General features: G+C 34.6%; 1 protein-coding gene across 3 annotated transcripts in view; it reads right to left on the reverse strand.

The window, feature by feature from the left end:
- The window catches only part of TNNI3K (TNNI3 interacting kinase), a 308,994-nt gene that overhangs the window by 177,774 nt on the left and 109,786 nt on the right, over window positions 1-21,434 (reverse strand). For all 3 annotated transcript variants that reach the window (XM_044383733.2, XM_057310556.1, XM_057310557.1), the window contains 2 exons: window positions 9,822-9,920; window positions 5,155-5,293 (listed from right to left, as the gene is read on the reverse strand). In XM_044383733.2, the coding sequence (XP_044239668.1) occupies window positions 5,155-5,293; window positions 9,822-9,920 (238 nt within the window). The remainder of the gene's footprint in view (window positions 1-5,154; window positions 5,294-9,821; window positions 9,921-21,434) is intronic.

Genomic DNA, 21,434 nt, shown 5'->3' on the forward strand with positions numbered 1-21,434 from the left:
ATTAATTACATTTCCTTAGACAGTTATTTAACATCCAGTTGTTCCCTCCATAGTGGGCATCTGTCCTCTCTTTGGCTCAACCAGCCTCATAACCCCTTTGGACATTTGGCAAATTCCCTATACTGAGAGTACTGACTAGAGGCGAAGACCATGTGTAATCATAGGAGCTGAAAATATGCTCTCAAGCCTCCTTTGCAGTGAGGGCACAGGATTTGCAGAGAGTGGCCATATGTCCTGGTTTAGGCTTTACCCTAGCATAGTTTTTAATGGTAACCCTTTCACTCTCAACAGCACCCTGGTTTGGATACTTATCTATGGGCTGCCCCCATCCACACATTATGCCAGACTCTGACATCAGAGCTGATGACATAAAAAAGCAGAACCTAATCTATCTTGGCAGTGTAGCAGTAATAGAGTAGCTCCATCCAATTTCCAATGGTCGTGATTCCAGTCACAGACTCAGTGCTCTGCACAGTTGGTGCTGGAAGCACAAGTGTTGGCATGTGTGCCTAGCAGTAGCAATGTGTCTTCAAATGACTACTTTTGTGATTGTGGACATTGTTCCTCACTGTGAGAATTGTAAACCTGGCCTTCTATCCTGTCCTGGGGAAGATTCTGTGCTCTGATATCGTTTAATACATTCCTTTTCTGCTTAAATTAGCAAGAGTTAGTTTCCAATGCTTGCAGATAAGAACACTTGATTGATACATACTCATTCCTCAACAAGTATAAAATGATCACTGTGTGCCAAGCACTTTCCTAAGTGTTGGAGATACCGATTTATTATTAATAATGATAGATATAATGACAGTACTGTTGCAGGGATGCTGAAAAGATTAAAGGAGATCATGACCGGAAAGTACAGAAAGTATCTAGCATGATGCCTGCCACATATTAGACATTTAATGAAAGTGTCTATTCTACTTTTTCACTAATTTCCCTCCTAGAAATCTGCTAAGTGCTAAGGGCGATATGCTATAAATGTATAGAATCTATACCCTCAAGTAACCTATAATCTAGTTGAATATTCAATAATTTCAGGCCTGAAGTAATAAAAACTGAACACCAAGCTGCTAAATTCTGGATCTGCTTTAGCGCAATTTTTAAAACTAAAATAACTGAATCATCTGCTCCATTGCTATTTATTGTATTTGAACTGTGTTAACCTGTACAATGTATTTTATTCAAAATAGAAAATAACAATCCTTAACAAATCCACTTATTATCATTCTTATATGTATCTATAATAAAAATTATCCATAGAATCAAAATAGTTAAAGAAAAAAAGTAAAGCATAGATAGGAAGGAAAAGAAAGGGAAGGTAATAGTTAATTTTAAAAATGTGCAAGTAGTTTATTACTACTGTTGTTATAATCATCATTTAACTTTTAATGAACACAGGCCTTGCAGCTGCTATATTTGTAGACAATGATTCTTATTTTATTGTCCTGCAAGATCTAAGCCAAAAGGAAATCTTTAACAAAGTCAGTGAACTTCTCCTCCCAAGGCCGTTATTGAAAAATAAATCTTTGAATCTTTTTTATTAATGAGTGGCTCAGAAGGACATCCTTCCATCAGAAGAATGTTCCTGGTTATTTTGATTATCTTTCTTTTTATGATACTTCTCCTTTGTTCACATTCTGTTGGAAGCCAGGGAAAGTCAATACCATGAGTCAATGCGTTAGAACAGTAGGGAGTCCAGGGCAACTGGAGGTCACATAAGAGTTCTTGAGGTCCAGACGGGACATTGTAAAGCAGAACGCAGCACAATCTTCCATTAATTCATAGTTTGCCTTTGGCCATCCCTGGTCCCACCCAGTATTATTCTTCTCTAGTTGAGTCAATAAACTTCAAAGCAGATTATCTACTTGGTAAATTACCTGCAGTGGCCTAGACGTTCTTCTCATCAAAGAAGATATAAATACTAACCGAAGGGACAAGCCAGGAGAGATCTGGATCAGACGTAGAGTTTATATATACACATCTGTATTTCTGCTTCAGCCATTGTGTTCTACTTAGTTTTGTCTTGGATCAATTTGCAGTGACAAAAAATGTATACGTTATTCGATCTTATCTGAGGGAAACTGAATGTATGAATGGTATTCCATTTGCTCTAATTTCACATTTTATTGAGAGTTAAATAAAGAAGAATTTCAGGCAAAGAAATAGATGTAAATAATTATTAGGAAAGTATTTAGTGCCTAGCCCTCTACTTTGAAGAGCATATGTGTTCAGTAATGTCTTTTGAAACAAAGACTGAATGAATGGGTGGGTGGATGGATACTACACCCTGCTTATCTCTGCTTATTGATCTTACAGTAAAAATTCCCATAGTAACCCAGAAAGGTAAGCACTTCCCATTAGCTCTCTAAAACAACTCCCAAGTGTGTCTTAAATATATTTTCAATAACGAATCTGTGTAATAGCTCTGCCAAGATATAGTTTTAGAAATAAAACACTTCCTCTTCCTGGCCAAGCCTTAGAAATTTTTGTGACTCTATATCATATCCAGTTCCATGTGAAAAGAACTGTAGCATTTAATAGTCGGATGACAAAAAATTAATAAATTCTGAACTTAAAATTTTCCATTTTTAATTTTATTAAAATGATAAGTTATGAGGGCTTGATCACTACTTTCTTTTTATGGAGTCCAGCAATATTTTGACCTTTTCAATCTCACTCAATAAGCATTACATTTCTCCTTTTTCATTTCCCTTAGTGGTACAAAGAAGAAGGCTAGAGACTTGAAACATATGTGACTGAATAGGTCAGCCTCCCAAACATGCTGAACTGAAGAGGTTGCTTTCAGAATTACATTTTGGCTAATTTTGTAGGCTGAATTTATTTCCATTTGTGACATTCTGTTACCATGGAAACATACTGTAAATACCAGATTTCGAATTGTGCCCTTTTTGAGGTCATTAATTCACTCTTCCTCCTATGTCCATTTACCACAGGCAAGGGCCAGATCTAAAATAAATCATCTGGAGGCTTAGCTACACTTTGGAATAAATGGACTAGCTAATACTAAATCTAGTACAGTGTCCAGTAGCACAACAGATCTTCTGGTTTATTCTTTGCAATTGGTTGAAGTACAAAAGGGACTTAAATTATCAAGTGTGTATTAGAAGGAAATAAAAATACATAAAAATCTGAGTCATGCTGTCTCTTGATATTTTAAATGATTGAGTAGAAAGCATGTAGCGCTTGTGTGAATCAGAAAGAAAGGGTTGAAAATTATATCATATGATGCTGGCATGTAGGGGGAATACAGGTGCAGTATACATTTCAATGCCTTTTGTAGAAGAAAACTTTGATCCTGGAGACATGCTGATCAATGATACTCATTTTGACACCACTGAGCTTTGGAGTTGCACAGAGGAATAAAAAGCTGAGGTTGGCATCGATAATAATAAAAGGAAAAAAGTGAGCTGTTCCTGACCCTTTGGAAGAGCGAAGCAGTTTCAAAAACATAATTATGTGTTCAGTGGTTCATACAGGTGTACCTTTGCCTATTCTAAATCAACAAAATCAAAGAGACTGCTTAAACAAGGTCTAAGGAACAGAATTCCTTGTATCCTGACAACACGGGTTATTTATGATAATGCTGTAGAAAAAATACCTCATTTATTGCACACTGGCTCATAGAAAATGACACAACTATGTTTCTCAAAATTTAGAAAATAAAATGGCCCTCTTTTCAACATGGAAAGTGGAAACTGCCCTAGCCTCTTCTCACACTTGTCTCTGGAAGCCTTCATGTTTTCCTTACATGTGGGTGAAAACATTGATTAGGTTTATTAACTGAATATTGATCTCAATTTTGGACCAAGGCACTGGCAGTTCGAGAGCTTTGACAACCTTGTCCTTTTGTAAATGTGCATAGTTTCTGCTGCAAAGGCCAGCAGCTCTTACAGCTGGGTTTTTAATTAGGTCTCTTGGGGGTCAATGGAAGAATGTTGGATGTGCCTGAGAGAATTTAATGACAAGATGTAACTCTGAGTGAATTTGTGTCAGAAAATAAAGTTTGTAAGGAAGAGAAAAAGAAAGAGAAAGAAAGAACTTTTTTCAACACTCTACTTTTAATCAATTTTCCACTATTCATCTTATAATTAAGAAAATTAAAAGTTGTGGGAAATTCTATTCTATTAACCATATCCTAAAATCTTTCTGTATGTGCTAAAGCTTCTCCCCCCCCCCCCCAGGCTGATCACACTGTAATGCTGTTTCACTAAAAATAATAGTAATATCAAATATTGGGGAGGATACAGGGAGCAACTGGAACTCTCATATATTGCTGTGGGAGTAAAAATAGTACAAACACTTAGGAAAACTGTTCCTAAAAACTTAAACATATGCATACAGCAAACACACACACACACCCTCAAGGGAGATAAATATACATGCTCACAAGAAAAATTGAATAAGAATGTTTCTGGCATCTACATTCATAAAAGCCAAACACTAGAAACATTCAAGTACCAATTAGGAGGATAATGGATAAAAATTTTTTGAAATATTCATACAACTTTACCAATAAAAAACAGCAAACTATGATTCACGCAACAACATGGATAAAAGTTAAAATAATACTGTCAGTCAATAGAAGGGAGTCCCAAATTGTACTGAACTCCCAAGAACAGAAAAAAACTAACCTATGGCAATAGAAGCCAGAATATTGATTACCTTTTGTGGTTAAAGCTATTTACTGAGAAGAGGGCACAAGGGAACTTTCCAGAGTTCAACTGTCCATATGGAAATATTCTATATCTTGGTCTGGGTGGTTTTGGATGGATAGTAAATAGTCACTTAAGTCAACATTTACTTAAAATTTGAGAATTTGGCTATATGCAAATTTTACCTCAATTAAAAATAAGATTAGTGAAAAATAACAAAATGAGAATAATTTATCTAAGAAAACCCCTTACTTTTATTGAAGAATCAAATATATTAAGAGTTGAACTAAAATGTATATAAAATGATTAACATATAGATTTAATTATTACATTAAAAATAATAAATTATAATTTGTAGAACAAATTAGTATATGCAATTAATCAGCTTCAATATTATTCTCTAATAAACAAGGAAAGTGCAAATTAAAAATACACATAAAGTAAAAAAAGCAAATGTCTTCTAAACATATAATCTTACCATCTGCTTTGCTGCCTTCTTCCATCAAGAGTTTTGCAATATTAAAGAATCCTTTTGCAGATGCTAGGTGGAGGGGCCTATCTCCAACTTCACCACTTACATTTACATCAGCACCAAATTTCAAAAGAAGGCGGGTTACCTAAAGAATCCATTCATTTGAAATTAGTATCAAGTCAAACAAAATGCAAAACTTTCAAAAATATGGAAGACACATCATTAAAGCTTTCTTTTAGATCTATTTTTACCTGAAAATAACAGAAAATCCTAACTTGATTGGCCTAAACAAGAAGGAATTTATTATTATATCACCTAACAAGAAATCTAAAACTGGAGCAATTTCAGGGTTGGTTCTTCATTGCACATAAATAATCCTCCCTAAAGTCACCCATAATCTTCCCTGAACCATCTTTTCCAAAGTCTCCTTCTGGCCAGAGCCAGCAGTGTTTACTTGATTCTTGATTTACATAGCAACTCCTGCATAATGGGTCACTGGTGGCCATCTTGCTACTGGAGTTCTGGGTTTGTTTCTGGATTTGTGAGTAAATGGGAGATAGCTGCACTCACTCTCAGCATCTTCCTCAATTAGATGAGCTCCACATTCAAAGTGAGAGAGAGATGGAAGTATTAAACAACTTAGGAGTCTTCCACGGATTATGTCAAGTAATTTATAGAATTTCTTTAAATTATTTACCTACTCACTTTAAAGCTTCCAAATAATTTCTCTAAATCTGACATTGTCTCCTCTGGCCATTTCAGAAGTCAATACAATGATCCCAAGAGGTAAGTTAGAATGAATCTGTGCCATCAAAATAGCAGTTATGGGAGGAACCCTCAACTGACCTGACCACTGAGGTGTTAGTATAAAAGTGAATTCAAACTCTAAAACTATTTTGACTTTCTATATGGTAGCAAATAAACATCTCAAGAATATGGTACATATTTGATAGAAATTCTAGGCAAAAAATTAGCAGTCTGGGATGTGGGGAAACTTCCTATTGAGTGTAGCAGGTAAAGAACAAGGGTTCTGAAGTTAGGCTTTATCACCTTTAATAAATTATTTGACCTTTCAAAACTTCACTTTCTTCATTATTAAGATGGGAATCTCAATAGCTCCACTTCATAGAGTTGTTATGAGATTTAAATAAGTTATCACATGTAAAACACTTAGAAAAGTGCCTGGCACTCAATAAATGTTAGCAAAAGTGGTAGCACCAATGTGGAACATTTGTATTTTATCCATTTATTTGTTGGCTAATGGGCAGACCAATACTTAATTCAGAAGAAATTGGAACGGTAAAAGTTAGTCTCAAGAACTGTGCATTCCTATTTCCACTTACAAAGACTCCATAAATTCTGATTATGTGACTTTATAATGGACAGCTTTAAACTATCTTTGAAATCGATTGTCTATTAAGCACTATTATTATATAGCTAGGAAATATTGCTCTTGGTACAAAACATCTACTCTTCCACTTAAAAATAAGTAAATAAACAAATGGCAAGGAACATGGAACATTAGGCACATTTATATATTGAATGTACCATTCTCCTGTCAGCATATTTTAGCAAATGACAATAGCATCCATAAATTACTTATGTGCTGTCTTCGCACACAGAAAGTGAGTCCCTTATCATAAAAAGGCCATCCACATTTTAGCATAATTTTATAAGACTGTGACTATATATTCAGGGAAAGTAAACAAATTTAGCTCTCCACCCAACATGCATAGAAGCTCTTTATGTTTCTGTGGGTGAGGAGGTTAATCACCAAAGAGGATGAGTCTACAAATAACATGTACTGTGTACATCTAGTATGTGCCTAAAGTTAGGGAAGTATGGAATTTTTTCATCATCTGGGCTTTTAGACCCTGTACTTTCTGAAGCATTTTCAGTGCCCAGCTCTCCAGTACACTCCAGTGCACTCTGAGCAGCACATCAAATGAAATGAGAAATCTTTCCTAGCTCTAGGTCACGCTTCACGGGTCTGAGAGTGTCCAAGCATATGCTAGCTAGCAAAGAAATAAAGGCACAATGACTAGAAGAGCACGGAGACACAAGTAAGTTTGATTTTTAACTTGGAATCCTCAGGCAGTATGATGGCATGACCTCTACGAAGGCAAAAAGGTAAAATTTTACTCCATAATTGAGTAAGACTAGAGATCTAGAGATATACAGTGAGGAAGAGTGAAAGGAGGATGTCAAAAGAACATTAAGTTTTGATTATCCAATTACGTGTGTATTTTTGTTTTATTTGGTTCTATTTAGTTTCTTAAGGCTAGCTAAATGGCGATGTTTGAAAGAAGCACACAAAAATTTTGTCTTTTAATATGTTAAGGTTAAAAATCAACGGACTTACTTTTGTCCTGGGAGGTATGTCACATAGGCTTTCTTTTCTGTAGACAATGTGGTTTTTAACTCATTAGGCATCTACCTTTTTGGAAAAGTTCAACCATTCCGTAAGATGTTAAACATAGTGTTACCATATGAGCCATCAATTCCACCCCAAGATGTACCCAAGAGAAATGCAAACAGATGTCTGTATCAAAACTTGTACATGAGGTGGGGGGAGAATGGGTGAAATAGATAAAGGGGATTAAGGGTACACTTATCTTGATGAGCACTGAGAAATGTACAGAATTTTTGAATCATTGTATCATATACCTGAAAACAACCTAACAGTGTATGTTAATTATACTTGAGAAAAAAAAAACCTTGAATGTTCAAAGTAGCATTATTCATAATAGCCAAAAAGTGGGAAAATAATCCAATGTCCATCTACTGATGAATGAATAAATAAAATCTGGCATATCCATATAACAAAGTAGTATTGCACACTAAAAAGCCAGGAAGTACTGATACATGCTGTAAAGTTGATGAAACTTAAAAACACTGCGCTAAGTGAAAGAAGTCAGTCACGAAAGATCATATGTTGCATGACTCTACTTACAGGGAGTCTCCAGAATAGGTTAATTCTTAGGAACAGAAAGTACATTAGTATTTTCCTCAGGCTGGAAGAGAGAGGTTGGGAAGAAGTTGGAAGTGCTAATGTGTGCAGGATTGCTTCTGGGAGTAATGACTTTAATTAATTGTCATGATGGTTGCAAAACTCCGAATATACTAAAAAACACTGAGTTGTACAATTTAAAATGATGAAGTATATCTCAATAAAGTTGTTACAAATTTAAAAAAACCAATGGACTTTGGAGTTTGAGCACCTGGCCTTGAATAACTAGCCCCGTCATTTAAGCAAAGTTCCTGGACTTTCTCATTTGTTTCACTGATAGAAGAAGAAGAGGTTCTTAGGTACAACAGAATAATGTTGGGCTTTGGGTTCAGACAGGCCTGAATACAATTTCAGCTCTTCTAACCAGCTGACTCTGGCATGCTACCTGACCTAAGTGAGCTCATGTATATCATTGACAAGAAGATGCAAATAACAACTAATTTTAGGATTGTGGAAAAATTAACAACAACAACAACAAAATTCACATAAAATGCTTGTCCCAGAGTATGAGATCGCTCACATGGTAACTCTTATTAAGTTCACCAGGTTGTCGTGAAGGTCAAATAAAACTATTCATTGAGTGAAGGCACACTGTAAACAGTAAAACATTCTCTATATATTATTACTTTATTACAGAATATCAGATTTTACAAATAATTACCTGTTATATAATTACGTATTTAAATCAAATTATATTTAAAGCACATACAGTGATTTAAAAAAATATCTAGGTTTTTCCATGTATTAGTTTCCCACTGTTGCAAACTGCCACAAAATTATTGGATTAAAACAGCAGAGATTATTCTCTTAAAGTTCTGGAGGTTAGAAATATAAAATCAAGGTGTTGGCAAGTTGTATTCCCTTTGGAGGCTTTCATTTCCTCACTTTTTCAGCTTCTATAGGTTGCCTGCATTCTTTAGCTTATGACCCCTTCTTGTATCACCTTAACTTCTTGCTTCTACTGTCACACCTGTTTCCTGCTGCCTATTATAAGGACCCTTGTGATTACATCAAGTTCACCCAGATAATTCCAGGATAATCTCTCCAACTCAAAATCCTTAACTTGATCACATCTGCAAAGTCCCTTTTAGGATATACACCGGTTCAAAAATGAAAACGTGAACACATTTGCAGTCTACCACATCCCAAGACAGCAGAAAAGAAGAAACTCGGTTTCTGAAAGACACATTTTTTTACCTGCTGGGACAGTGTTCATGATTTGTTTTATCGTTACTGTCACTAGCATCAACGTAGTAACAGTTATTGAGCATCTGCTGAACACTTTAATATCTCATCGTATCAGCAATCTTATGTAGGTACTATTAATATTTTCTCTATTTTGCAGATGAAGAAACTGAAGATCAGGGAGATTATATAACCTACATATGGTCACAAAGCTAGGAATTTTTCAAATTCACACTGACTGATTCCTGGGATTGTATACTCACTCTACTACCTCCCTTGGGTACTAAGTCACTAAAATGCAGCATTTGGCAGATGCAGTATTTCTATGGATCTATAAGCTCCTCAAGGGCAGAACCGATGAGAAGATGGCAAAAATAATTCAAAAGATAGCTTAAATATTCTTTCTTTGAGGCTAGGACAGCTCAACAAAAACCTGGAATTGTCCCCCAGCCTTTAGAAATACTACTGTCAGACTTACCTGTTCATGCCCATAGTATGCTGCAATGTGCAATGGAGTGAAAAAAACTGCATCTTGAACATTGACATTAGCTCCATGCTGCAGCAGGACATCAGCAGCCTGAACAAGAAAGAGAGCTCAGTTAAGAACTTGATTTGGGCATCTGCCTATCAAAATTCATTTTACAACCACCATGCACAATGCTTCTTCAGAAATCACCATCATGAAACAGTTTTCTTCCATCTCTCTTCTCTGAAACCTCGGATGGCTTGTTTTTGTCTAGAAAATGAAGACCAAACCCCTTAGTGCGGGTTTCAAATGTCTTCTAAATCTGACAGTATTCTTTTAAAATGAATTTCCCATTACTCTCTTCCATAAACTCAATTATGTAGTAAAACTGCATTCCATTTCCTGCTCCTTTGAGTCTTTGTTCACATCATTTCCTCAGCCAGGAATTATCTTTTGCCCAACCTACAGATATTTAAACCCAAGCTAAATACCTTCTCCTCCAAGATTTCTTTGATTTTCCTCCCTTCATTGCCAACTGACTTGCTGAAATTGTCTTCCTTCTTCATAAATCTCATATAACCTTCTTTCATGCCGTATAGAACATTTAAAAATATTATATGCATGCCTTTTCATCTGTACTAAAGAACAAATCCTTTAAGGACAAAGTACATCATGTTTATCTTTATAATCCTGCCCTGGTCTGCTGCCATGCAAACAGTAATCATTCCACAAGCATTTGTTGAATGAATGAATGGATGAATGAATGGATGAGTGAATGAATGAGCAAGTGAAAAATGCAAGGAGCTGTTGGCCAACTGTCTTCATGGAAAATTATAGATTGTAACATCTGCTAACCCTTCAAATTTCTTCTCCTCTCAAAGACCTATTTCTAAGTCTCACTTCTCTGGGAAATTGCTTGGAATCATTTCCTTCAGATGTGCCCATTTTTATTGTAGATTTTAATGCACTATTTTTCATGTGGTCAGAGAATATGCATTTGGGAAAATTTTCAAAGTCTGTTAGACTTAGGAGAGAAAACAGGAAGATGGGATCTAAAAGCTCAAAGGACTTATGTTCCAATACGTCTTTTATTCCAATAAACAAATTGCCTCCTCAGTCAAGTTTCCTTTCCTGTTTGAATCATAGCCCTTCAGAACTAGAGAGGGCCATGGCAGACATTACATATCAAATCTTTGTTTTTTAAAGACGAAGAAATTGAAAATGAGAGAAAGTGGGAAATTTCTCAAAGTCACGGAACAAGTCAGTGTCAGCACGGAATCCTTAGTGTCTTGCCTCAAGCTTTGTTTCTGAGTGCTCTGTGGTTTTAAATAGTTTATTCATTCAATCATCCATTTATTCATGTATCAACACACAATTTATTGAGCATATATGAGCTAAAACTGTGTTGTTTTACATGCTTATTCTCAGAATTTATTCAATCAGCATTAGAACTGATTGTCATACAGATAAGGAATTCTTTTTTTTTTAAGTACAAAGATGTTAATTTATTTATTTTTTTATTTTATTTTATTTTATTTTTTTTTTAAAGATTTTATTTATTTATTTGACAGAGACAGCCAGCGAGAGAGGGAACACAAGCAGGGGGAGTGGGAGAGGAAGAAGCAGGCTCCCAGCAGAGGAGCCTGATGTGGGACTCGATCCCGGAACGCCGGGATCACGCCCTGAGCCGAAGGCAGTCGCTTTAACGACTGCGCTACCCAGGCGCCCCCAAAGATGTTAATTTAAATGTTATAATAGTAAAGAAAAATGTAATGTTCTTCGTGGAAATAATATTAAATAAGTTCTCAAAACTATCACTTTTTTATTAACTTGGAAAGGGGTCCACGAAATACCTTAAAGTTAAAGAAGCACATGAATTCTTACATATATATTTTACATAGTTATGAATATATATACATATATATGTATATAAATGTATAATTTTAAAGGATGGAAGGAAACATACTAAAACATTAATAGTAAATAGCTATATAAGGTGAGATTATAAGGGAACTTCAAATTTTTCTGTTTCATAATTTTTACCATAATTTGTATTACCAGGAAAATATCTTCCATTTTGAAAAAAATAATTAATAAGAAATACCAAATTTTAGTTTTTTGGACAGTGATTTCCCTCATATTTTTATTCATAACTGTCTTTCCAATGAAATCTCTGTTCTAAATAAATATTTACATCATCCATGAGCAGCAGTAAAATAGGGGACTTTTTAGAGCTTGTGAATAAAGTTGTGATTTAAAGCTAAACACACTTTTGATACTGGAGCCATAAGAAAGCTGATTTTTGATGGTTTTGAGAAAAAACTTCTATCTAACAAAGCAACACCTACAGTTCAAAGATATTTGAAATTCTTACCAAAGAAACTCTACATACAACAGGAAAAAATAATCAAAGTTATGTTTTTGATGGATTTTATGATTAATATTGAACAAAAATCAGAAGATAAAATACAATCAGTAACAATATGTTATAGATAACAGAATGAGGGGCGCCTGGGTGGCACAGCGGTTAAGCGTCTGCCTTTGGCTCAGGGCGTGATCCCGGCGTTCTGGGATCGAGCCCCACATCAGGCTCTTCCACTATGAGCCTGCTTCTTCCTCTCCCACTCCCCCTGCTTGTGTTCCCTCTCTCGCTGGCTGTCTCTATCTCTGTCGAATAAATAAATAAAAAAATCTTAAAAAAAAAAAAAAAGAATGAGTTTAATGTTAGTCTTTTCAAATAGTTTGGGCATAGCTACTTTTTTGCTCATTTACATTTCTAGCTACCCAAGAAAGTAATTTACAAGATGAAAGGATTGTGAATTTTCATTAGATTGATCAAATGCAGCTGGATGTGTTTTTCTGTCAAAGATACACATTAGTTTTTTAAAAGTTTTTTAAAATTGTTTTAATTTTAAAAGTTTTTTTCTCCAAGATTTTCTTTAAATTCAAGTTAGTTAACATATAGTGTAATATTAACTTCAGGAGTAGAATCTAGTGATTAAAAAAGATAAGGAATTTTTGTTAGGACATCTGAAATTTCTGGTGGTTTCAGAAATATAAACAGGTGTTGGGGCACCTTGGTGTCTCAGTTGGTTAAGCATCAGCTCTTGATTTTGGCTCAGGTCATAATCGCAGGGTTGTGAGAACCTATATATACATAGGCTTCTGTACACTCCCAGAACAATACTTTTGCTGATGGCTATTGCTAACTAATGATCCATAGAATACATAATGTGTATAGTGAGTTGTTTTTCTAATAAAAAATTAAAAACACAATTAACATTTATTGAGGGCATGTTATGTGTCAGATCCTGCACTTAGTGCATTAATGGTAACTGGAATGTCCTGTTTCACCCCAAAACACAGAAAGAAAGGTGCTACTTTTCCATTTTAAAGGTGAAGAAACTGAGCCTCAAGGATGCTGGATAAATTGAGTTCCTACAGATAGTAAAGGCAGGATTGGAACTCAAATCTAGGTCCCTTGACTTCAAATGTTTTCCATCAGGACCCTTGTGTGACCTTGATCTCATTAACACTAACCTTTCAGTAAATGGACTAACTGACTCAAACTCAGAAAAGAGGAAACTTTCAGTAGAAGCTCTGTAGATTCGGCTTGAAAATGAATACCAGAGCCAAAGTGCTTGGTATCTTACACTTCACATGCCTGGGAGTTCAATCTTAGGAACCTTTATAGAAAGTCACAAATGATCAAGTAAATGAAGGTTTTTACAATTTCTCTTATTTTAAATATAGCATAAAGTAGACAGCATGCATTTTTATTGTAATAGGGACTCTCCAATGTTAACATATAGAGCCAATTTCTTAGGCACCGTTCCAGAACTTACTTTGATTCTAAAACGGCTCTTAGGCTTCAGTAAATGGTCCAAAGCAAACTTTTTCCTCCTAAATTTGCACTTACCCAGTCATTCAGAAGGTCAATCTTTTGGCTGAACATTCATTAATTATAAAGTGTTGGCCTTCTGAGAAACTGTCAAAACGTAAGTCTTAATGAAACCATGCAGAGTCATTACTGAACAGTAGTCTTTATTTAGTTTGTTTTAAAATTCAATGAAATATTTAACCATTGAGAGCAATGTACATTGGAATTATCTGAATAATGTCATATGTTATATATATGAGTAGAATGCATTTATTGATTTTTATTACTTTTGGAGTCATCGTGGAGAGGGTATCTCTTAGCAATCTATGAGAATATAATGTATTATGATGTACACATATGACTGTCATGTAGCTAAGACAAATACACTTGTATTAACATTTGGGCTGGAACATGTATCTGTCATTTTATCCATGCTTCCCTTCTCCAGAACCTGAAAAAGTTGGTAAAGCAATTTCACATTCTTTCTACTACACGAAGCCCCATAAAGTCACAGCCTGAATTATTTGCCACTACGCTAAGTATATGACAGGCATCCAAATAATTGTTGAATTGGGCTGTATTTCTAGTAAAAATTACACACACACATACACACACACACAGTTATAAGGGAATTTAAACATTAACAGTTAGGAGGACCCAATTATATGATAGAAATTTTAAGTAATTCAATTCAAGAAATTTTATTGATCACTTATTTTATTTTTTATTTATCTTTTATTTTTTAAATTCAATTAGCCAACAAATAGTACATCATTAGTTTCAGATGTAGTGTTCAACAATTCATCGGTTGCGTAAATTAAATTAACCTTTAGCAAACCCCAGCGCCTGTTCCATGCCAAGAACTGTGATTAGAGTTTTACATGTATGCATTATCTCATTAAGATTTTCGCCGGGCATAAAATCTGTTGTCTTAAGATTTTTTGATAAAATACATACTTTTGATCTTTTTTCCTTGAAAACATTAACAAAACTACTAGCGAAATTGTGAAGTAGAAAAAAGGTTATCACAGAAAGGATATCTTTATAATCTTTAAACACTTTAAGGAAGTAAACTGTATTATACTTAGATTTGTATAACTGACATATATGTCAGTATTATTATTATGATTAAAGGAATGGTGTTCAAATATGGTCTGGTAACTAGGTACCTTTTACTGACTGAAGGATAAGCACCAAAAAGTGCTTCCCATTAAGTAGTTGCTCTGTAAGCATAGAAAATGGATCAGAGATCCTTATTTTGATAGTAGGAATTACTATATATATTACACTTTACAGATATTTTTATTTACCAGTTGACTCATCAAAAGATACAAGTGGAGTATCTTCAATTTTCCGGTTGTATTTAAACATATATTTATACATTCTGCTCTTTCTTCCTAGAAAGCCTCCCTTCCCTTTCTCTGCCTGCCATAAAGTCAGTCTCAAGGTCAAGCTCATGCTCTTCATGAGAAGTTCCTACAAATACTTTCCCATATTGATCATTTCTTTCTCTGAATGCTTGTATTACTTATCCTCACAACTTAATCTTTCCATTAATTATCACTGTGGGTAAACCACTATTATGCAAAATCTTAAACTTTTTTTTCATGTTCTAACCTTGTGTCACTGAAGTGTAAGAGGTTTGGGACTTCAGGGAAAATAATTTTTCACTGGAATTTAATCATAATTAAAATAGACAAACCTTATTCAAAATTCCAGAGACTCTAAAAGTAATGTCTGTAAGAGCAAAGGCCCTTATTGTTCTTGCTTGCTGAATGCTTCTCCTACAATATGACTAACTTATTTGACTTGCTACCATTTAGCACTCCCTCTATTCTCCATATTATGAAAGTAATCGATAGCAATGAAGAAAATAAAGGCCATATCAAGAGGAACTAAATATCCCATGGGAGAAAAGTAGAATAAATTCTGAAAGGAATAAAATGGCAATCAACGTCGGCTGAAATTGTCAAAATTAAATATAGTGTCTTCTACCTAGTAGTTGTTCAATAAATACCTATACTTTTAAATTAAGATTTTCTTTGCTTTAAGTGACATCTCATTTCCTACGACTTCTTTTTGTTTTCTTCAAATGTATGCTTATACTAATGTTTTCCTCAGGATTTATAGTTTATTTAAAGCCATAATTTTCTCTTCTGTATGCCTTTATCTAACCTTTATTACTAAGACTTACAGAGAGCAGAACCATGAGATGATACTAGGATAATAACCATTTCCATTTATTAGAAAATCTGTAGTAGTGAAACTTTAGAGGAAAATAATTTTTTTATTTTTTATTTTAGTTTTTTTTAAATCAAATGTTTTAAGTTTTTATTTAAATCTCAGTTAACATACAGTGCTATATTAATTTTAGGTGTAAATATAGTGATTCCACAATCGTATACATGACGCAGTGCTCATCACAAGGACACTCCTAAATCCCTATCACTTATTTAACCTATCTACCCAACCACCTCCCCTCTGGTAACCATTAGTTTGTTCTCTTTAGTTAAGAGTCTGTTTCTTGATTTCTCTGTCTCTCTCTCTTTTTCTTTGCTCATTTGTTTCTTAAACTCCATGTACAACAGAAATCATATGGTATTTGTCTTTCTCTGACTGATTATTTTGCTTAACATTATACTCTCTAGCTCCATCCATGTCTTGTGCTGTTGGTGGGAATGCAAACTGGTGCAGCCACTGTGGAAAACAGTAAGAAGTTTCCTCAAAAAGTTAAAAATAGAAATACCCTATGATCCAGTAATTGCACTTCTGGATATTTACCCAAAAAATACAAAAACACTAATTCAAAAGGATACACGCATCCCTATGTTTATAGCAGCATTCTTTAGAAAAGAGGAAGATGTTTTTCTAAAGTTTATGCCTTATGAATTCAAAATGATCTCAAAGATATTAATATACAAGTTGATTTAGATTTGATATTTTCTAGTTATTTCCATTTCTAACTTTCAAAAATCAGTTCTCAATTGTGTCATCTTGAACCATTTCCCTCTCTCCTCAACTTCATAGACAATATTCTTTTAAAAGTAGTCTACCTTTTGTCCACGTTTCCTACCTCCTATTCATTCCTCAGCCCACTACAATCTGGCTTCAGACCTCACTACTTTAGTAAAATTTCTGTGGAAAATAACATCAAAGGCCTCCTAATTGCCCATTCCAACAGATACTTTTTAGATTTTTCCTTATTTAATATTTATTTCACTCTTTATCTGCTCCTTAAGATCCTATCCTCCCTTAGGTTAATTGACATTGCAGTCTTTGAATTTGCTCCAAACCTCTCTGCCCACTTATTATTATTCCTCTAGACAGGTGGCTCTCTCTGTTCATATCTTAACTGTTTCTTAAGTGTTGCTTTTTTCTCACTGAGAAGTGTTTCCTTGTGTTTCTTTTTGATCTCCTTTTTCTGCTCTAATTCTTTTATATTAAGTTAATACATACAAAGCAACTAACACAATACTTGGTACATAACAGTAAGTATTCAGTAAGTGGCAGCTATTGGCTATTTTCCAGTATACATTCTCTGGTTGATTCCATCTACTACTGTTACCGCTACTACTACTACTACTACTACTACACACACACACACACACACACACACACACACACACACACACCCCTCCAGTTGTATATGCTTTTCCCAGACTTCCTCTAACATAAGATCTACCTCCTTTGGCAACTGTTCATCCTGTTACGTATTTCTACTCTATTTCCCACCGCTTTTTCCCTGGGACAATAGAGTCCCCTACATTGATCTCTGTCACTTATACTTCAATTCTTATTAATGTGAATGAAGCATTAGAAGGCAAAGGGAACTAATATTTCTTGAATGCGTACTTTGAGGATATCTATGAGCTAAATGAGAATATCTGTTTCAGGTAATGCTTATAGCAACTCATGGAATTTTATTAATAGCCTCACCTTAAAAATAAGAAAAATGGAATGCAGAATTATACAGCATGGAAGGAAAAGCACCAAAGTTTAAATTCAGGTCTATGGAAGTCCAAAGAACCATACTATCCCATACTGTTTTACTTCTTATGTGTGTTATTATTTGTGGCCTGTTAGCAATTCCTTGACATCTTATACAGTCCTGCAGAAGATATAGCTCTTGGTAGATGTTACTCCCCAAAGATTTTCAGAGATGTTCATATAGCCAGTATATCAGTAAGAATGATCCTGGCTATACAGCAATGTCCACAATAGCCAAACTATGGAAAGAGTCTAGATGTCCATCGACAGATGAATGGATAAAGAAGATGTGGTGTATATATACAACGAAATATTACTCAGCCAAAAAAACATTGAAATCTTGTTATTTGCAACGAGGTAGAAAGAACTAAAGGATATTATGCTAAGCGAAATAAATCAATCAGAGAAATGATATGATATCATATGATCTCACTGATATGTGTAATTTAAGAAACAAAACAGAAGATCATGGGGGAAGAGAGGAAAAAATAAAAAAAGATGTAACCAGAGAGGAAGACAAACCATAAGAGACTCTTAATCATAGGAAACAAACTGAGGGTTGCTGGAGGCATGGGGTAACTGGGTGATGGACATTAAGGAGGGCATGTGATGTAATGAGCACTGGGTATTATACAAGACTGATGAAACACAGACCTGTACCTCTGAAACCAATAATACATTATATGTTAATTAAAAATAAGATTTTTCCCAAACTGGAAAAAAAAAAAAAGAATGATGCTGGCTATGTAACTGTTTGCAGTTGACTGAAAAACAAATGAAGAAAATTTATTCTAAGTAGGAGTTGTTTGTTAGGGATCTTAAAGAGTCTTATATACTACGGAAGGAAGCTCAAAATTTTTCTTAAAAATTTTCCTCTTAGGAACTCTCCAAGAGATTTTAAATAGTAGTATATTCTGATTTGCATCTTAAAATAACCCTTCTAGTAATAGTACTGCAAATGACTTGAGGGAGCAAGACTGGAAGCAGGGTAATCAGTTAGCAAGGGCCTACAGTAAGGATAAAATGAGTTGAGGTAGTAGTAGTGGCTTGGAAATGAAGAATGGGTTTCAGAGATAATTAAGATGGTAGAATCATATGACTTGGCATATGACTTGGTGAGAAATGATGAGAAATTGTTAACAAATGATGACTTTAAAAGAGGAAGCCTCTTAGGGGAGATGAGTGTGAAGATAAAACTTTTGTCTACTTCATGAATTTAGGAAGTGGGAACATTACCTACAGTATCTGCCTCCCAGATTAATCACTTGTAATAGCCAGTTTCTTCCAATTCCCCTTGACAGTTCACTGTGTTCTTATCCAACACCACAAGCTGTTTTGATTGAGGCCAATCCTTCAGTCAAGATGTGAACATAACTCTCAAATTTTCAAACAACTACCAGAAACTATGCTAATTAAAGATACCAATAATCGCTTGTCCATTTGTATTGAAGCTTCTATTACTTAGAAAACATTTCAGATAATAGCATTTGCTTTAGATTTAATAAGCACTTCTTTTGACTTTAGGCTCTATTTTCTGTAAAATTTTCTATTTTTAAATACATACACTCCTTGACATCCACTACAAATGTTAGGTGAGAACTCTCTATCATGTACGCACAGAGTTTTTCACTTATAACATTCATTGAATATTTTTGTAATGACTTTTTTTTTTTACCTGACATACCTCTAATTAAATATTTGAGTACAAAAACTTATTGGAAAATAGTTTCTTCAGGCTGTCACAGAAATGAGGTTCTCTTATGTGATCTTTCTCTTATTATCTCAGGTTAAAATTAAATTTGGTCTGAAAATTACTTAGAAAATGATTCCACAAGATAATATTATCATAGAAATTAAAGATAAACTCCATATTCTTAAGTTGTAGAAATAGAGCTGAAGGATATATTAACTTATATACATACAAAAAAAGAATTCATCAATTATATAAATGTATCACTTCTCAGGAAATGATGAGAACATAAGTAGAAAAGCTGATGAATGAAGAAGAGTAATGAGAAGCAGTGAGGTCAAGGCTGGCGATACAAGTGGTGTGTATCATTTTATGAAAGTAATAATTGAAGCTAGGAGATAACATCACTTCCGTAAGGTAAGAGGAGATATTTAGGGGATATTTACTGCTAAAAAGTGATAAGACAGGGAGCCAGCAAAGGAAAAAGTCATCTACAAAAAAAAAAAAAAGATAATAAAGGAATGCTTATTAAGGAAGTCTGTGGAAGAGATAGTTTTAAGAAAAGAAGGACAACATTTTCTAAGCCTTCCAGCTAATCATCATCTTGCTGTGCTATTTTCTTCTTTATAGATATACCTTTTTTTTGTGTGTGTGTGTGTGTGTGCAGCATTTCTTTACGTGAGGGTCTTATTTTAAAATCCCTGGCTGAGAACTTTCAACATTTACTATGTTATGAATATATCATGTTCTATGCATTTCAAAAGCCACAATTATTTTTTCTTATGAGATTTACTTACAGAGCTTGCCAAAGGCCCAACATTTTTCACTACATTCTTGCGGAGACTTGGAAATTGTAGTACCAGTTAGGGTTCCTCTCCCTGACATTCCTCCCCACACTGCAGGCACCCTGGACATCAGAACCATGGAGGGCAAGTAGCACCTGACAACCAGTTTTCTCATGACTTTTGTTCTCCAGCCCAAGTCATCCGTTCCTTCATCTTTGGCTCCTCTGCCAAAGCGTTTTGAAAACAAGTGATTTGCCTCCCCTTGATAAATCAACTTATTTTTTTTAAAAAAGATTTATTTATTTGAGAGAGAGAGAGAGAGAGAGAGAGAGTAGGGGATACAGAGGGAGAGGGAGATAGAAACTCTAAGCAGATTCCATGTAGAGCCAGGAGGCAGGGCTCGACCTCAGGACCTTGAGATCATGACCCTGAGATCACAACCTTGAGTTCACAACCTTGAGATTACTACCCTGAGATCATGACCTGAGCTGAAACCAAGAGTTCTGATGCTTAACCAACTGCACCACCGAGGTGCCCCTTGAAAAATCAACTTCTAAAATACACTTTGAAGGTGAGCTGGAGTCAACTATTAGAACATAAGAAGGAGCACATAAAGATTTTGGCTCTTAGACAAGAATAAGTAATAAGAATCCTCCTAAAAAATTGTATCAATGATTAATTTCCAGCAGCTGGAGTTTAAAACAAAGAGGATAACATCAACAGTTAAGTCTCAGGCTCAAGGGTTAGTCCTATTACAAGCACAATATATGAAATATTTAGTACTTCCCTTTGTGAACTTCTTCATTAATTAATCCAGAAAACTCACTATTAGATGGACTGTAAGATACTACCTTAATTCATATTAGAACAGCAGATGTGGGTAATTAATTGCAACCTACAGTCTCTTTATTTAACAATATAATTGAAAATGTTGGTCGACAATAACTTAGAATAAGTGACACAATGAAATTGGTAAACCCACACCTGTAAAAATGTTTTAACTGATTATGAAACACTAAGCATTGACAGGTATAGAAATCAATTATAGATAATTTTCTTTCTAGAGAAGGAGTTTATTAAAATGAAGAACACATATCATCTAGTCAAAGACCTATTATCAGGACAAAAACAGTAGGCATAATGGTGGTAAATGCATTAACCATTCCATTGGTTATGTTAAACTAAGATAAACACAGGGTGACTAATAATAAAAGGCTACAATGAAAATAAAAAGAAGCAGAGTATCAAATCTGCCCAAGTAGTTTTGGCTTCACAAACAGAAA

The sequence above is a fragment of the Ursus arctos genome, unplaced genomic scaffold (assembly GCF_023065955.2).
Source record: "Ursus arctos isolate Adak ecotype North America unplaced genomic scaffold, UrsArc2.0 scaffold_12, whole genome shotgun sequence".
In the NCBI taxonomy this organism is placed as follows: Eukaryota; Metazoa; Chordata; class Mammalia; order Carnivora; family Ursidae; genus Ursus; species Ursus arctos.